Source organism: Anopheles maculipalpis, chromosome 2RL (genome assembly GCF_943734695.1).
Source record: "Anopheles maculipalpis chromosome 2RL, idAnoMacuDA_375_x, whole genome shotgun sequence".
Classification (NCBI taxonomy): Eukaryota; Metazoa; Arthropoda; class Insecta; order Diptera; family Culicidae; genus Anopheles; species Anopheles maculipalpis.
This window is the reverse complement of record NC_064871.1, coordinates 82,901,952-82,921,350: the sequence shown is the minus strand read 5'-3', so window position 1 is coordinate 82,921,350 and position 19,399 is coordinate 82,901,952. Positions and strand designations below refer to the sequence as shown.

General features: G+C 42.5%; 1 protein-coding gene across 5 annotated transcripts in view; it reads left to right on the top strand.

Annotated features, from left to right (window-relative positions):
- Positions 1-19,399, top strand: part of LOC126567854 (A disintegrin and metalloproteinase with thrombospondin motifs 1) — a 321,278-nt gene that overhangs the window by 278,221 nt on the left and 23,658 nt on the right. For all 5 annotated transcript variants that reach the window (XM_050224176.1, XM_050224177.1, XM_050224175.1 and 2 more), the window contains exon 5: positions 19,249-19,384. In XM_050224176.1, coding sequence (XP_050080133.1) covers positions 19,249-19,384 — 136 coding nt within the window. The remainder of the gene's footprint in view (positions 1-19,248; positions 19,385-19,399) is intronic.

Below are 19,399 nucleotides of genomic sequence, written 5' to 3'. Positions count from 1 at the left end.
CAAGGGCGTACCGACGTTTGTGCCGGTGATTACGCTTCCTCAATTTGGTTTTTTCTTCAACCGATGGGGATGTAATACCTTCTGATGAAGCAATTAATCGTGCCCGAAAGGTGAACCGTTTATTGTGGTAGGACACGATGGGCAGATTAACGCAGCATCCAACCGAGACTTTCGACCTCGTGACATCAAGAATCCTTTACACGGGACTCACATTTCTTTCGACTTGAAAAACAGCAAGGAAACGTGCAAAAGATATAAAAAAATAGGTGAGATGTCACCATGCACCGATGACGGTGCCGATGATTAATAGTATCCACCCAATCCCCGGTTTGCCAATTGCCGTTCACCTTTCTATCATTCCTCCGGCCCGGAAAGGTTGACATTGGGGAGATGACCTCAGGGTCACGTAACCCTCTCCTCCCGGTAAACCAACTATCACCGATTTCCCTTTCGTACGGATACGCTGATTAATGGACGTATCTACTGTCTGCAATCGCCACACGCCGCGGTGCGGTTGTTGCGTGTCAGTTAATAAATTCATATAAATATTTCTCTCACTTAGTGGACGGTTACGATCGTTAAGCGCAAATCTGATGATAAACGATGTCTTTTAGCGGGGAGGACAGTACCAGGAATCGTCTCAGACTGGGTAGTATACTGGAGCGATAAATGCAGACGGTTGATATAAAAAAAACATTTAAAATGAAACAAATAGATTTAAAATCACTCACGTGCAACGATTACGCTGGCCGGAGGCATCAGAGATTTGATCACGTAATTGTAAATCGTGTTGAATTATTTATCAGGCTGTCGCGTGGCTTAAGTAGACTTTCTCTCTATCCTTTTGTTTAAGAGCACTTAAAACAGTTTAAAATTAATTAAAAGCATAAACAACTGGAGCTTTTTGTACTACAATAATATCTAATCAAGTTGCTATAAAATTGTTCCTAGTGAAACATTACTATAAAACAATTTAGAGGTAATTCGTGTGCCATAATGTTGTCAACTATGACAACCTTTAGCGTAATTTTATCTTTAAATAAAACATCTTTGCAGTTATTTTTATTTCTTATTTTAAACGTCCATCAAATCGCAACGACTGTCCTGTCGATACATGTGCACAAACAGGAAATACACCGTTAAATACATTCACATTTATGCACATTTGCAGCTGACGCATGCCTGTGCTGTCGATTGGGAATGTTTATAAATTGTGCGCGCTTAGACGCACAATGAATATGCAAAGATCGTGTCGATTTGCGCTGCCTCACCATTGCTTTACTTACGTTTTTCTTCGCTCAAGGACTGCAAAACATCTTCATCCGCCTGGGAGGATAGCATTTAAGGTGAAAAAATAATAAGCAGCTTGATGAAAGCGATATTGCTTCAGATAAGCGTGGTGAAAGATGAGGAAGAATTGCAATAACAATGATGCTACACAATCGCTTTCCATACAGAGAGAGCGTGTGGTAGAGACGTTGCTTCACCTTAAAAGTAAAAAAAAACAGTAAGCGCAAGTTGCAGTTGTTGTTGATGAGGTCCATGACATTATTTTTCCTACTAAACATGTCCATATGTTGTCATGTGCTCCACCTTGCGCCGGCGCAGTATGCTAATTGAGCATCAAATGTGTACACCTTCGACCGGTACGCAATTATCGACGCCCGAAATGTGGTGCCGGGCCACACCACAAACCACTCCGTAAGGTGTGGTCAAGGTCGCACGTCGTGAAAGAAGAGAGTGAAGCGAGTGTTAACGCTAACGAGAGTTCCATTAGGCAGATAGGCAACGCCGTCCGGTGGCCAATTTGAGTCGTCGCACCCTGTGCCCGGATTTAGCAACAAATTTGACCAATCGATCGGTGCGGTTCCACCCATGTCCAATATTGGCGATTTCGGGGTGGGTTTTTTTTTCTTACCTACCCTCTTCGGGTGGTGACTTTGACCCGGTTTTTCCGTACACAATCGAACGTTGAACTGGTTAAACCGTTGCAGGTCAATTGTGTGGAGAAAATAAGATGATAAATGCTGTCTTGAAGTTCAAAATAATTCTTAACACTTGACTTTGTTGATAAACAAAACATCAAAGCACCCTTCTACGTATCTGCTTTTGTTGCGATAATCTGCTACTTCCAACACGTGTCAATAGCATCAATCAATCTTCTTACCCTTCCCAAAACAGTCGTAAGATAACCTTCTTGAACAATAAAAATAGACTTGAATCAAATTACCTTTTTTGTTGAAGGACCCATGGCCATTATGTGACTAACGCAATTGCGCAATGAAGGGAACTTGTGCTCTTGCTTGGCTCTTATTGCTGCATAAACAACAATTGACTGACAACACAACACAAAAACCGTCAGTCCCAAAAACTAACCCACCAGCAGGAAGTGACTACCCGCGCCGCGAGAGATTGTTATTGTTGCGGATTCTTGCTGCTAATTGTTGGTAGCCAGGTACCGTTGGTACCGCACAGCTCATATTATAATAATGGAAATCAAATTGAGGAAAAATAATTCCCCTTTTAAGTTCAAGTACACCCTTGCGCTGGCCGGTACGCATCAAAGGCCCTTTTGAGAGAATCGCAATAGGGCATACGTATTAGTATGCAAAGATGGCCGGGCTGTAAGCACCGAGCTGAAAAGGAAGAGACGCAACGCGGAAGTTGGCAAGGTAATACTTCCGTGACCTGGTGACCCCCCCTCGCACGATAGTGGCCACGGTTAACCCCATTTCAAGAGCAGCCGCTTCTTCGGCGCTTCTGACATTGGAAACGTTGAAGTTGGTTGGATGCAACAAAAAAAAAAACGGCAACAAGTGAACTCCCTTTACGGATGCTCCTTGTGGTCGATTCTTTGCGGTTGTCAGAGATGGCTTAGTGAGGTTTATCGGTGGCGTTTTGTTTTTTTTGGTCGTTCTCTACGATCATCTCCACAACCAAGTTTACCTTCACTTGACGGTTTTTCGACGTGCCAATTATGATCAATTGTTGTGGTGGGCCCGGATCAACCCGTTTGCTTTGTTCGATGGATACGACCCACTAGTGCTCACGTGGGAAGCTCCTGTGGAAGTTCCCCGTGTAATGGATGTTGATAGTTGCGGCTCCATTACGTCCCTTCCCTCCATCCTTACAGGTAAGCTCAGGGATTCGCAGATTAAGCTGTGCGCAAGGTCTTATGCTCCTGGTGCTATGGTGCTCTTTCGTCGCGAAACGATAATCGATCTTCAAGGATCTTGGGTAAAAGAACCTTCGGCTCGCTGGAAGGGTTTGCCAGTAGAGATGCAACGATGCAATCACGAATAAAGTGCTATCGGATCCTTTAATGGTTTGCTTCCTTCTTCGATGTTCATTGCCAACGTGAGCTTTTTTTCCGTTCGTGTGAGAGCATATTAATAAATCATTAAAGCTAAAATGACCCACAGGAAGAGTAGATGTATCGACTAACTGCAGCTAAAAATAATCGCTTCGCTTAGCTCGTTCCAAGCTCAAAATGGAGGATATCCTTCAATCCTTCCTGCAAGCGCTTTGCACACACGCACTATCGGAACCGGTTCGGGGATATTTTTATTCGCTTTCTTTCCCCGGTTTTGCAAAAATCGAACGTGGTTTCCTAGAGTGGTTTCTCACTTCAAGTGGAATACGGAGGGGCGAAAGGTTGGAAAGGATGCGGACAGGAAGGAGAGACGTCGCGTTTGTGGGTTCCTCCCTCCGGCATTGATGTCGAAATGAAAGTGAAATCGATTCCCCGTTCCGATATGGGCGCACATACGCACCGGGCGTCCTAAAAGCTTACGTACGTCGGCGTACGCCGAATAGAGGTCAATGTCGGGCAGGTTTTGGTTGTCTTATTTTTTTCTGGTGGGGATCGGTGGGTTTCTTTTTATTTTGGAACCCACCGAGATAGTATTGTTTTCCATTTTCTTCGTTCTTCTTTCGCTATCGAAAGCCAATCAATCACATTCGGATGAGTTGACAGATTCGGCGTGTGTGTAGCATCGTGAAATACGTATCCACTTTCGTAAGACTTCACGACATTGAACCGTATCGCTAATGGGAAATTTTAAATGCATTCAAACGTTACTGTAGAAGGTGGTTTGCAAGACATATTAAATGTGGAATATACATTTTAAAAGACAGCAACCAGTGTCTAAGTCAGCGAGATGTTTGATCGCATTAGTGATAAGTCAGTAGCATTCTGAATACGTTATCGGTGGCTTTGTTCGATTCGTTTTGAAGCTGAGTGAAGCTTAAAGTTAGAGAAATCATGGAGATCTATATCAGTACTAATGCATTGTGCAGGAATCACCTAGATCAGCAATAAACAGCTCATCAAAATTCCATACGGTACACGCACAGTATGGGAACCTGCTGCCACTCTAAATGAAATCATTATTATTGTTCGATCATCTGTTTGTTTGTTTATTCCTGGCGAAGATTATCACGAGATGCTTTAAATGCCACCCTATAAAACATGGTCTAGACACAAAACAATGTATGATGAAAATGTGCTGAGTAATAGAAGTTTTTTTTAAATATTCCTATTTGCAATAGACCGTCTTCAAATGCTTTAATGAGTAGTAGCAGATAGATTTTTAAAACTATTATTCAGGACCCGTAAAGCAATTTTTCTGAATAATCGAGCTTTATCTAGACAAGAATTCAAACCAACATAATAAAAGATTATCTGACAAACTTTTGCATTTCTCAAATAGTCTTAGTACATTGTGTAATCAGTGCTTTAACTTTGTTATGACCATAATGAAAACATTGCAATGACTTTGTAGCTCCAGAAGCTTTTGTAATTTTTAGCAGTGGAATATTGTTCTTTTAAGATTATATTTCGCTTATAATTTCTCAAAATTTGACTGAACTAATTCAATTTAATCGCTAAGTTACTAATGTGTTTTTAAGTAATCATGATCAAAACAAGTTTGCTTACGACGTGTTAAAGGCTATTGTAAAATGTTAACTGCATTTTTATGAATAATTCTTTTCCATGGATCTTTTGCGTTATTTTAGTTGCTATGCTTAGTTTGAGAAATACTGGATTTGAGTGTAAACAGATCGTTCGGAATGACAGTGTTTTAAAAATGATTTTATAAAATAGAATTTTATATCCACGCAAACGAATTATTCATAGAGGACGAGATGGAAAAAGTCCTTAAAAGAAATTTAAAACGAAGTTGTTTTCAAAAGTAGCTTGTACTATCCTTTGCTTTAGTTATATTATTAGTTAGTTATTGTTACATTTTATACGAAAAACATCATTCGATTTTTTGAGGATTTCAAGATTATATTCAATTTTAAATTTGTGAAGCAATAAATTAGCTTTACATTCCAATTGCCTGTGTCCACTTAAAATGCCTTGAAAGTCTTGACACTGTCCTTTGCCTTCGTTACTATTTATTTCTTCTTTACATTTGTCTTAAGTCAATTTGTCGTGCATGAATTGTATGCCCTTAATTTTCATTTTCATAGTGACAGAATTCATGGTGACAAGTAATCCAAACATCCACGACCTTACACTAAATAGATCACCTGCCACAGAACAAACCAAAACCAGCTGCTGGTGGTAGTACACCAGAAGCTAAGCTTCTTGCCAGTATAGTCTAACGAACTCCAAACATTGAAACACTTCATTAGCACGTAGTTTTGGTACGGTACGTTGGTTAGCTGATACATTTTGTACATTGTGGAACAAAGTGAGAAAACTATGCCGATCACTGTAACGTGATCTTCGTAACGAGATGCAGCTCGATCATGTTACGGGGTGTGTTAATTTGCGTTGAATTCTTGCACGCGTGCATAACGACCCACTTGATCGTCCAGCTCGGATCAACGAGGTACAAATTTTGATTAATTATTTACATTGTTTTTGATATGGCTTCTGAGAATTGCAAAGAAATTGCATCCTGCATCTTTTAGGCAAACAAAATAGTTTATTTAAAGATAAATGCCTATTCTGATCGATAGCACGTACGATCGGCACTACGTGAGACGTGAGCACAATGCACACTCGCCCCAATCGTCCCAATCTTTGCTCTCTGTTTTGGGGGATTTCTTTCATTATGCATATGAGATAGTCACGTATTGGTCGGTGATTTATTCAGATCATTCCACCATCGTTTCAACATCCTGGTTTGCACGAAAGCCAACGCCAACACCAAGAACGTTAGATCGATTCTTACGCTGATGGATTTGAATTTAAGCGGAATCGCTTCTTCACACAAAACCCAACGATTACAACGATCGGCGCACATATTTTAACGACGGTGTAAGGTGTGGCATTATGCTAATTTACGGTGAGCGATTGTTTGGGATCGTACAGAACGATTACCATATGCCACAGCTTTTACCTTGAGCGGGAAGAAGTTCGCTGAACATAGTTTCTTACCGAAAATTCATCGATCACAGAAACAATAAAAGCGTTTGGCGCTGTATCTTCTCTTCCATGAGCTCACATGCTTGTGTTTCTGGCGGTTGAAAAGTACCGCCACAACCGTGCGCTGACCGTGAGCTGAACTTGAAAGCGAAAACGAAAGTAAAATGGACCCTGCTAAATGGCAATCGCGAGATCGCGTGCCCACATGTGCTCGGGTTGGCCTTACACTGAGCGAGTGAATGAATATTTATGCACCAATGTTGCCTTTTCTAATTAGACAGCGGTTGGGCAGTGCAATGCAGTGAGGAGTGACCATTGGGCAGATACCCTCACCTTTGGGATCAGGCGCCAGCTCACGCGTTGATGAGATTTTGTAAGTTTTCGCCGATAGTTACGAAGAAAAAATGGGTGCGTTGAGTGTGATTTACGGGAATAATTTTCACATCCAGCTTGTCCGTTTGCAGTGAACCGCAACAGCTAACCTTTGCGTGTTGAATAAGTAATGTGAGTAATAATAAGTTGAGTATCTCGAAAGTTGTTGCGAGTAATGCGGCTAAAAAAAAAAAAAAAAAAAAAAAACTATACGGGAACTCATTAGATTACAAGATTTAATACTTAAGTTATTTTATGACACGCCTGTCAATTCACTCTCCAACAAAACATTGTCACACTCGACTTATTACAAGTGCCCTGCAGCTGAGCTATATAAATACATATTTATAAGCAATAGTAATAAAATTAAAATGACTGCTTATGACCAACGCCATCAGCGTGAGTTTGCGGGCTCGATTCTTCTGATAATCAAATCGCGTCATCTACTCTCCACTATTAAGGGAGACAGACAAAACCGCCGCAAAGATGAAATGATGAGATGAAACAGGTTTACGATTTTATTTGTTTTAATTTAATGCTTGCAAAAGGAGCAGGATTTGCTGTGCTACACGCTTATTATAGTTGCATCATCACCCTGTGGAGGTCCAGCTGCGCACGCTGGGAGAAGAAGCATTATTACTCGTTCGGACACCAATCTGACGGTAGTAAAATTGAAGTAAAGGGTGTATCGTGTTGCACAATTGCATAAAAAGTGGTTTGCAGTACGGCGAGAACGCCATACTTTGGGCTGATCCTAGTGTATCGATAAGATGGTAGTGAGTTTCGTAATTAATCCTTGATCCTTGAACCCATTGCTGTCTTCGCATTACTTTTGAAGAATCAAGTGGACGTGCATTTGCCTTCAACCGAAGATGTAAGAGCAAAGATACTAATTTTATCTCGACCACCACTGCTTCACCAAGTAAACCAGCACCAGATTTACATATTTATCTATCGCTCCGTTCTAGAGCTGGTGTCAATCGTTTCAAACCCTCGACCGGTACAAACCAATACCCAACCACAATCGGCTTACCTAAAAACCACCCTTTACTGCACAGAAGTAGTTCAAGTTCGCTCCCCGCTGGTCTCGGTGTCTCACGAACTCGCGCAAGCTCAATTACATCGACGACCAAGGTGCTAATCGACCGTCAGCAGGTACAACGGATTCGGGAGACTAAATGCGTCCCCTCCCGTATTCGTCGTCCCGGCATTTGAGACATTGACATAGGAATCGGTTTAGTCTGTGCGCATTTACGCGGTGCAAAATGACAAATGTAAACCGTAAACCAAACTGATCGGTACGGGATTTTCCCTGGCCCAGCTGATCGTTATCTATCTCTTGCGTGTTATGTCATCATGTATCTAGCACTGGTATGCTAACTGTGCGTTATTACTCAGTTTCGTCGCTTAAGAATACAAAACGGCACGATAACGAGTGGTGGTTGCTATTTGAAGTATGTAGATCATTCAATATCTGGATGAGATTTCAAAGCAATAGATCCGATTCAAAGTTTCTTTAAAACACTCAAAATCAAACGTATTAGTCTCTCAGTCATTTATCCTGATTTTTTTACCTACACATCCAATACGTTGGATATGGAAATAACAAACTAGGGAACCAGATAAAGTAAGAAAAAGTACTATAAGTTTGATTCACTGATTTATATCCTCCACATAGGAGATTTCTTTTTCGCTTAACGTTCTTCTGGGCCTCTCCGTTCTAGGGTAGTTTGATACATAGTCCTCACTACTGAGGAATGGTCCGAATGATATACTGATACCACGTATTTGAATAGTCAGTCCACACTGGAAGGAAATGGTTCCCATAGGAGACTATCTTACACAAACACATTTAGCGTGGATCTCTGTCCTACTAGCTGACTCTTGAGGTGACTTGAATGTTTTTTTTTGCTTCTCTAATCTTAGCTATGGCTGCCTGTAAGTGATGTGAATTTTTGCTGAAATTTATGAAGGATTTCTTCTGTAGAATCTCTGAAAACTCCCAATGGTGCAATGTTAGACAAGAATTCTTCACGTTCGAGCTTTTTTACCTTCAAAACCATAAACCGATTTGGGTAATCAAAAGAATTCGATACATATAACATTTCATGAATAATGATTCCAAGATTCTAGGCTTGATTTCTGATGCCTTTGTTCAATGCGAAGTAACAAATGAGTGAATCAAATTAATTATCTTGACGAAAATCCTTAGTGATACTCGGTGAGAAATCTTACACTTTAAAAAGTTTTTTTTGTGATACTCCTACTCTGCTTGCTTCGAAACTAGACTAGATCAGTCTTGATTTATATACATGTTAGACGTGGCATACGCCACGCAATATTATTATGCCTGGAGACTTCCAAGATTTGATCAATAGTTAATTTATTTGAGATCCGGTCTTATTTTAGTTCGTCTTCGATCGACTTCGAATTCGTTTGAATTCGTCTTCGATCTTCATTGAAGTAGCTAATTGAACACAGTAAATGCAGTTAACAGCTGCTCCACCCAGCAGTGTTAACAAAATACACATCTTTACAAGCATGTTTTGAAGTTGAAATGAACAACTCAAACAAGTCATTGAATAAAGATGGCGACAGGAAAGCATTCCTGGTCCCGTAATTAGATCGCAATCAAAGCGCAACAAAGTACGAAATGTTATAAAACAAAAAACCACCCCACACAGACCGATACACATTCAGGTGGTGACCGAGTTAGGTACCGGCGTTAGATAACAGCTCTCTAGCAGCAGCAACAACAACAGCCCGCATGGATATCTCTCGCACACCGTTGGCAACTTTTTGGGTTTGGCATGAAAATTCGTTTCGATCCGACCGACCGACATTTGTTACGAATCGGGTGTGCGTGAACCGTCCACCGTTTGGTACTCACCGTACCGGCGTCGCGGCTAATTAACACCCGTTTTGTTGCGGTTCACAGCTGCATTTTGCTTTCTTCGTGTTGCACTTTCTTCGTGGCAAGAAAAAGCCGCCTTAAAATAACCAGAAATGGAGCTCAAGCGCATTGAGCGCTGTGTGGGCCGCGAGGATAAAGAGGTGCAACTATCAGTGAGCGCGTAGTTGCCGAACTGGATCACGCGAACTGCGGATTATGCTACAAGGATGTTGGGTTTAATGTTATACATTTCGTGGTGCCCCGGGTGGCATGTGCATCCAAGGGTGCTTCGAAGGTAGTCGCTTATCTGCGACGGCACGCCACGGCACGCCCGTTCTGGAGTCACCTTGAGGGTTGGCGTAGTGTCGAAACGCAGACATTATCGCAATAATAAACTGGTCCAGGAGCGAAACTGGAACACTGGAGCACTGGAACTCGTTTTGTTCGCAAGCAAGGAGCGAGAGCGAGAGATGGAGTGTTGTGTATAAATCGGTCAACATTGGCGTTGGGTACCAATCGATCGATATCTGGACAGATAGGCATGAAGTCAATGAAGGTAGAACCAATCGGTGACGTAACTCCCCCTTTTGGATGATGTTTTCTCGCGATCTTACAAGACACCGTTTGGTCTATATGTTTTTGCTACAATTTCTTCCCAACACGTTCGAAGCACAACAACTCTCCTAGACAGCGTTTTCGGTGAACGTGAGAGAACAGTGTTTCGCGGCTCGGTCGACAACATAATTCACCTGTTGCACCAGCATCGGTCTGTGACGGAACCAGGAAGATAGACGATCGATTGAGCCGTAATTGGCTGTAATGATTGATTTCGTAAGCTTTTTACGAGCTGGTGAGATTTATTGCTCGACTTTTTTTGCTTTCTATCTTTACTGAACAACGATCGATTACTATCGTCTCACTATCTCCACTGACGCCTGTACGGAAGGGTCTTACCGAGTGGTTGTGCTCTACATAACACACGTTTCAACGTTGATTAAATTGACGAGAATTAATCGATGGAAAATAATAAAATAAAGTACCTGTTAGTACGATTGCATTGGGATAATGCAACCCTTCAACGTGAATTGATGTTATCCAACCGAGCTGAGTGTATGAAGCAGCAAGAACTTCAGAAACGATTTCGATTTGTAAGTGATACTTACAGTATAATTTGAGCAGCATGGAACTAATCGACAAAAAAGTACAGTGACGTTCGTATACAAAGCTTTCCCTGCCGTAGTGCTCCTATTTTAATCAACTTACTAAACGCATCCACAGCAGCATCATGCTAATTGTGAGCCAGTCATCGGACAGGTTGCATCTTAGTTCCCACAGCTATCAGCCCCGTTAGCAACACCCTGAAATAAGCTGTCGATTATTCCATGCGGTGGCTCCAGATCACAGCTAATGATCGGCTCTCGCCATTTGTGTGCCGATCGCAAGCGCGTTCGACCTCGCACCGTTTGGCCTTAACCCCATGTGCCGAGACTGACGTACGATGCGTTGCCAACTACTAGATCGAATCATCCGAGCTAACATCCGTGGGGGTTTTTGTGGAACGCAATAGGTGCAAGCACTACCCCGGAGAACAATGCTGCCCACCGAGTGCGTTTCCTAATTCGTTGGAGTGAAGTGGCTAGATTTTTTGCAAAAAGCTCTCTGTTACTGACCCAACAGCATTGACCCTATCCTAAGCACTCTGGATGCTAGGTAGCTTGTTATACATAGAAATGAAAAAAAAAATCAACTTCAATGAGGATCGCTTCGTGAGTCAAGATGTTCTACATGCATAATTAGCTACATTTTAAAGGTTAATTGTGTCTGACGTTTGATCTCTCGCGTACAACTGTCTCATGTCCGTATACGGACGTCTGTCAATCATTTTCATCTGCTGGCAGAATGGTTCAAGATCACGACAAACGAATTTGGTAACTGATCTGCATAGACGAATTCAAGTTTAGCAAATGTCCAACTCAATCTCCGGGATTGGTGGATGTGGTACCGATGTCGATTGCGCAATAATTGTCTGCAGAAGAAGCATTTCCGAAGCAAGTGTCGCATTACCGCTTGATATGGTGCTTCTTGACATCGTCTTAATTGGACACACGTTGGTTCGGCGCTGTCCGGAACTGTCTTCTGACTTTCTACCATTGATGAAGTAAGCTTTCGGGACTGGACACGATGTCCACATGTCTGGTAATGTGTCTGCCAGGCAAATTGCATCTCTTGAATCTCCTTCTACAATGTACAAGCCATTTAAAAATCTTGCATTAAATCCAGCTTTTCTGCGAGTAAATAAATCCTCTCTCGCAGGAAAAAAAAAACCTTCTTCAACATCGTGTAGGAGATATCGAGGTGAAAGCAAAAGCATCGTCAACAGTTACGCCACACTTGAAGGAGTGACTTCATCGAAATGAAACAAGGGAAAAAGAAATGGTCCAGTTATGGCCTAAGGCTTGTGGTGAGCTGTTCTTGCATTTACGTAAGATGCATTACTCGAGATTACTTTGTTGCAACTCCTTGGTGTATAGGATATGTCGCAGAATATTCAATCAACATTAAATACTCTAGTGCTCTGCAATCTGCAAAGTAAAAGGAACATCAGCATACTGCACACTGCTTGCAATATCCTGATCACGATTGATCATCGATCGTACCGGTGATGTGAATTTATTCCCTCGATCACAATCTAGTACATCGATTATAGATCACATGTTTGCTCACCGTTGATTGAGCTAACATTTTCGCGCATCGCTTTATCCCACACCACACATGCGTATCCTTGTGCAAATTATTCTTCTCAACGAGCATCACCCCGTTTGTGTTGGCCAATTATAATATTCCACTCACGCCGCAGAACTCAATCACGGGGCTAATGAATCATGTCACGAGTGCGCTCCCGCGTGTCGGATCGTTCGAATTCGGGCTCAGGATTCGATTTGCGGATCGGGTTTGAGATTTTGGGACGGCAAAGATGTTCCGTGTCTTCATATTTCATTAGGCGAGTGTTGAAATTACGCTCAAACGCACCGTTCTGTGCATATGCGCGTTTGCCGGCAGCCGAGCGACGACATCGAGTGGATCGTTTCCCGCCAGCTCGAAGGCGCCAGGATCGGTTCGAAAGTGATTCTCACGCACTTGATCGCGTGTTCGTGGCGTGCTACCTGAGCTAGTGATTTGTCTGCTCAGCGTGGGAAAGGTCAAGCCTCCTACGATGCAAACGGATGAATTACGGACGGAACGGAATAGAGTTGCTATGGAGATGGTTTAAGCCGCTGGCAAACACCAGAAGTCAAGTGAGCTTGCAGGGAGATGTATATGGGTGGGTAATAAAGCGATTATGGGGGTGCAATCTGCCTGGTAGTAGCGCATTCATTGTCGCCCTGGACAAATTCTCAAATTCACTCATAGGTTCAAGTAAGCCTATTGATGGCTTCCACCAGCCTTGAACAGATTGCTCACTTCAATTTCCATTATAATGCGCTCTAAATTCTCACAATATGTGCTATAAAATGTTAAGTACATGCTATAAATGGTAATTCTAATGTCATTATTGTTTGATACGGCGTCCAGCAGCTTATTGTGGTCAGTCTACACTTATCACTTACCCTTATACACTACGACTCCCAGCACCAGCATGACTAATTCCGCAACCAGACACCAGTTGTCCTCGAATCGATGCATCCATTCAGAATCCGCACCGAAGTGTAGCTCACTGCGTCACTTCACCAGCATGATGATTATGCTCGTCGATTCGAACTAATGTTTAATTAATTACCCATTCATCGATGCAACTCAACTGCATTCCGCAGCGGTGTGGTTTGCCGCCTCCTCTAAGTCGCCGTCAGTTTCCGGAGGATCCTTCGTACGCTTGAGCGAGTACATACGAGTAGTGTTTGCGCAACTTGCTTAGCTTGACTGGAATTCCTTACCGGTATCTTAAAGCAAGTGACTATCGTTGGCGTACAACGTTTTCAACGCTTCGCTCCCTCTATTCAGCAGTAATCAAAGAACACGTACTCCGGCATCAGCATCATGCAACGCAACGTGCTGTGATTCTTTTGACACGTTCAAATGGCAAAAAGGAAGCGTCGGATGAAAGACTAAACAGCATGCGAGCAAGTGTACACTGAGAACACAATGCAAGAATGTGCTCAAGCCCTCGGGCGATCGTTATCGTGTAGGGCTCTTCAAGTATTCCTCACCAATTGTGTTGAGTGATTAATCGATTACAATGCCTTCTGGCTTCCGTTTTGCTACTGTCGAACGCATTGTTGTCCTGCAGTTGTGCTCATCGAAGAAAAGAATAGTGTTTGATTAACATGTTAATGATATTGCATTACGTATTGATTGTAATGTTGATACATTGTGGATATTAATTATATACGACTTTTACGAACTGAAAATGAAAATAATTTTTTATGTATAACAGCAGGTTCTCATTGTCTTATTTCACTGCATGGATTTTTGTAGATTGAAACTCAGCCATTAGGATGATCAATGCATTTTTAATCTTATAATATATCTCAAAAATAACATAAAACCGTTCGTAAGTCTGTGCCTAATGCTGGTAGGAAAAATGTGTCAATCAATATCAATATTACTGTTTCCTACCTACCGTAACTAAGCCTGATTATCTGGTAAAACTACTCTTTAAACATCGATTCGAATCATCCACTTCCATCGGTGTGATAATCGACCCTCGTCGCTTATAGCACCCTGGATTAATTTTAATCTTAATGCTTAAGACTTTATTTATGTGATAGGTTTCAGATTGCTCATCGTTTTGATGCTCGTTAAAAAGGCGGTCCGTGGTCCGTGGAGCGATAAAACAATAATTCCATGCCACGCGAGAGTTATGTTGTTTTCTGTACCGTATCAATGGGATTTTGCGTAACGCGAATGCAACCTCGCGTGACGGGTCGAATTTTGTGACGGAGTTTTCGAGATTCCACGGAAGGTTCAAAGCTGCGCACCCCCGGTCTGGTTAAACCTGACCCAGTCCCGGAGGAGCAAACTGCATTCCCCAAACACACAACGCCACTGTGATAAAGCTACCCCGACCGACCCAGTTTTAAGTTCGGGGAAAAAAATTGATACATAATCATCGGGCGTTTCGTCAAAATTGTAGAGTTTCGCAATCGCGCGACAATCTATCGGTTGACGAACCGATCGATGATAGCGATTGGGATTGGGTGGGACGTGCCAAAAACCAGCAGCTACTATGGGTAGCCTAACGTTGGCTCAATCCCGTATCTAGCACGCTCAAGAGCTCGCTGGGTGGCTTTGGTTTGTCCAGTCGAAGAAACCGCAAGCGAGTCTGGATGGAGAATATGCAACGCGACGGTGGTCATGGTGTGCGACTTGTGTTACATAATTTTTGGAACCGTCAAAATTGGGGAGACCCCCATGGTTCCGAATGCTGATCGGTGATAGTGACCTGTATCATTAACGCTAGCCTCCAGGCATGGCGGCAGATAGCAGACATGTGGCGCATAATGTTGTGAATTCCACGCAAGTTATTCACCTACCGTGGTTGAATGTTCCAATTTTGAACAGCGCCATATAGGTCCATTTCCCAAACAATAACATTTTAAATGCTTATGCTTTAACAGTTCGCTATCAACTCACCTCTATCGCAGCCTACAGCTAATCCAGCTTGACGGGTTCGTCGCTTACGGATTGGTTTGCAGTCATCCTAGACGTCTGTCTCCAGCAAGCTCCCAGCGCTCCCCAACCTTTATGGGTTAATATCGCGACAGGGTTCAAGGTCTCGTGATGGCGTGCTGGGCACCGTTTCCCAACCGCAACGGATACACACTTTCCCTTCTCGCGATCGTCCGTGGCGATCGTGAAGATGGGACGCAAACCTGATGGCCTTTCTCTTTTTTCTTTTGCTCTTTTGCTGGCTCGTGATTTACCACAGAGATTCGCTCGGCCCTTGCGCCGTGACGATGGCTGTATTGGTTTCACTTTCGTTCGAACGGATCGTGGCGTGGAAGTGTCCTGAACGGTTAATTTGAAAGATGGTCACGATGCACATTACCGGCTGGCCGGTTGACTGTCCGATCGTCTGGCTCAGGAGACGTGAGCAATATGCGCTGGCTGGCTGATTATGATGGAATTACGTTGCAAAATACGCGTGTTAACCTTTGAAGTATCTTGTGTTACAGTAGACAGTGTTGTTGACACATAAATCAATATTCTTAAATATTCTAGAAATTGAAAAGGAATTACTAATCTCCACTCTATTCACTAAAAGCAGCCTCATTTGAGGAGCACTTCATCATCAGATACACTAAAGACATCTTATTACAGATGTAAAGATTCCAAACAAGGATGCACAATCGTGACCAGACAGTAATCAATGATCAGTCTCAACAGACCATTTTGCTCCGAACAATTCCGATTGTGGGAAACTAGACAATCCTAGGAAGCTGTCAATAGCGTAAGGATTGACCGACACAAAGCCGAGAAAAGCAGATGAAGTCACTAATCAACTGTTGATTGGCAATCTTTTACGATACCTACCGGTGTGCGCATCTGGCCCTAAAGCCGTTGGATGACGTAGCCAGGAAGTGTCTTTGTTGTACTGTGCTGTACTCTTTACGACAGCAAAGTATCATCGTTCGGCGAACTTCAAGTTTAAGTTCAAACCAAACCAAATACGCTACGTAAAGCATGTTTCCTGCAAGAAGAATACTCTTGGCATATTTTCCATACTCAAAAGAACATTTCACAGATTTGATCGACTGATTTAATCAGAATAAAGGCAAATTTAATCATCATTAAGCATCTTCCTGATGCTTGATTGCTAATCAGGTGCGCCATCACATGCATGCGAGGGATATATATTTTTCAAGCCCCCCCCTAAAAAGAACATCGTTTAATTGCTTTGTGTTAAAAAAAACTACAACCCTTGCACATGTTTGAAAGCTTCATTTTTATGGTTCATTTTAAGCCAATCGCACACTCAACACACAGTGGGAGGTTAAGGTTTACCAGCCGAAGTGATGTTTGGAAAACAGTTTTACCTTGTTTGGTAAAACAATCCGATCCACGATGTCTAGCCGGACATCGGTTTAGCAAATGATCGGTCATAAAACGGCCTGGCCCGATATCATCGCAACGCAACGACCTTTCGACATCGTTCTCGTATCGTTGGTGAACTAATCGAACGATTGGTGATCCATCATCACCTTCAGAGATCGCTGATGATATGGATCCCCTTGCTGATGAAGAAGGGTCTGCTTTTTACGGTCTTACGGTCTGACGTATCCTGTTCACCCAGGAGATTAAAGTCTTGGCCAGAAAAAAAAACCGAAGAGCTTCATGATAATAATAATACGTTCCATCGATGAAATGGTGGACATTGGTTGCGCTGCGGTGAACATCATCGATCAATGCTTACACAATACTTTTGCGGTGAAGAGTAGACGACACTTTTGCGCAATTTCTGGTAGAAAGATGTCCCTTGGGATGTTGTTGTGTACGAATAATTGCAACATTGATGTGGGTTTTGAAATGAAGCCCTCAGAAGCAATTGTGTCATGAGTTGAAGAGTCAGTAGAAATGTGTAGATAGTATAAGCGACTTACTAGGCGTAAGCTACTTGTCCTGAGTACTCAAGCTTACATCAGCTACAAGCTCTACTGTGGCAGCCAAAAATGGTTAAGCTGGCCATTCCTTGATATGCCTCACCTTTTGACTTTATGTTAATTGTTGTTTGTTGCTTCAAACCAATTATCTATTACGCATAAAAGTTCTATTGGCATAGAAGCATTGGAAGTAGAATTTAATTATTACCTGTATCATTGGATTGAAGCTGATAAGCTATAGGTTCCCTTGTAAGTTACTTGCTGTAGAATCAATCAGATACAATGCAACTTAGTGAGCGAGACATAAACCCTTATCTGGACGTAATCGTGGAAAAAATATAACATTTTTTTATACAGTCACGCTAGTTAGTCTTGATATAATGAAGTTATTTTATAAATTTGATTGGGAAATTCATTTTGCTGCCATTGTGCTGAACACTATAAAGAACGCCTTGTAAATATATCCAACAAACCAAGTACAATCTTATTCTCTCGAGACTTTTCTGTGGCATTAAAATTCATCCCATTGCACCTCGCTGATGCAAGCTGCAATGGTGCAAGTGTCACTAATCTAATGCTCAACACCATCTGTTGACCGCATTAGATAATCCCAGCGGACCTGTAATCTCCATAACTTGCGATCAAAGCATTAGCAGGGTGCAACCGTTGACAGGCGCGCACACATTTTCACACCTTTTCCCTTTACACTGCGACACAGTCGGGAGTTAGAAGCCTGCAGATTCAGGTCGACCAGATCGGTACGGCAAGGACGGTCAGCTGTTGGGTCGGCACCAAATGGCCGACACCGGCGATGGGATGTTATATAAGTTTCTGGATGAGCTTGTTTTGTTGCACGAATTATTAATTTTCAAGCGTCTTCTCTTTTAACTTGAAATCGTTGTTTCCAAACTCGCCCACGTGCTGTTGTTGACGCAGCAAAAGGGTGGGTTTTTTTTTACAAAGTTTTGAGCGGCGCTCGTTTGATAGAGATCTGGAGGAGGTTGGACGGGATTATTATTGGAGCGATGCGTCCTATCCGTACCGCAAACCCGAAGGTCAGGCCCGATGAATTCGATTTCGGCTAATGCGGTCAAGGCGAACGGATGGTTGCAACGCGTTCCCTATTGTAATGGATGCTAACCAGATGACACCACTCACAACTAGCTGGTCAACACGGGGATTACGTGAATGATTTGAACATGCAACTGGAACGAACACTCAAGGTTAACGGGGAAGAATCGAGGAACCATACGATTAGGAGTTTTTTGGAGCAAATTTAAATAATTATTCCAAAGTTTCTTTAGCAGTACCAAAGTTACATGAAATTTTGCATAAAGTTCCTTCAAATCCCAATTAATATATCACCCATCTCGGTTCTGTTGATTCTCATTGTCATTAGTTTATATGTTTTAAAGCCACCGCACACAACAAAATGGCCATCACGATTGCAACAGCTTGACAGTTTTATGACGCTGGTACGCTTTGTTTTTTAGTTACACGCACCCTTAGCACTCGCTCCTCGTCGATCATCCCTGCCACTGCTTTCAAGCACTCCCCCCCTCCCCACTCCCCCCAGGCTCCCCTATGAAAAGGCCAAATGCCACTTGAGTGCATCTTTACCGTTTGGGAGACGGTCCACGCACATTTTGGAGATGTTGCCCTTGCGTCCATTAACCTTTGCGCTTTGTTTGGCCCCCCCGAACTAAACAACTAAAAGCATTACACACCGTTTTATGAGTTTTCATGTTTTTTGCTGTTGTTGTTGTGTTTAGGGTGAAGATCAAGTCCTACTGCGGGGGAGGCAAATGTGGAGTGGAGATGTAATCTAAAATTGGGAAACCACTAAACATACGGTGCTGGAGTCAAGGATGTTTCCCAAAAAAATTACAATGTTTACACACGTGTCAAAATTGTTTACTTTCTAATGCCCGTCGAGGTTGCCGTGAAAAAAAGGGCCAAATGTTTCATTGTGGTTTTCTTTGTGTTTTGTTTTTCTTTCACAGGAGGGTAGTATAGGTCATGAACTAGTGATAAAGCCAGTGCCAACCGACATCTCCCAGGAGGAGGATGGAAGTGTTCATCACGTTATTTATAAGCGCAAAACTTCGGAGGAGCACAACGATCAGTTTAGTGATTATGGTACGTATCATTATG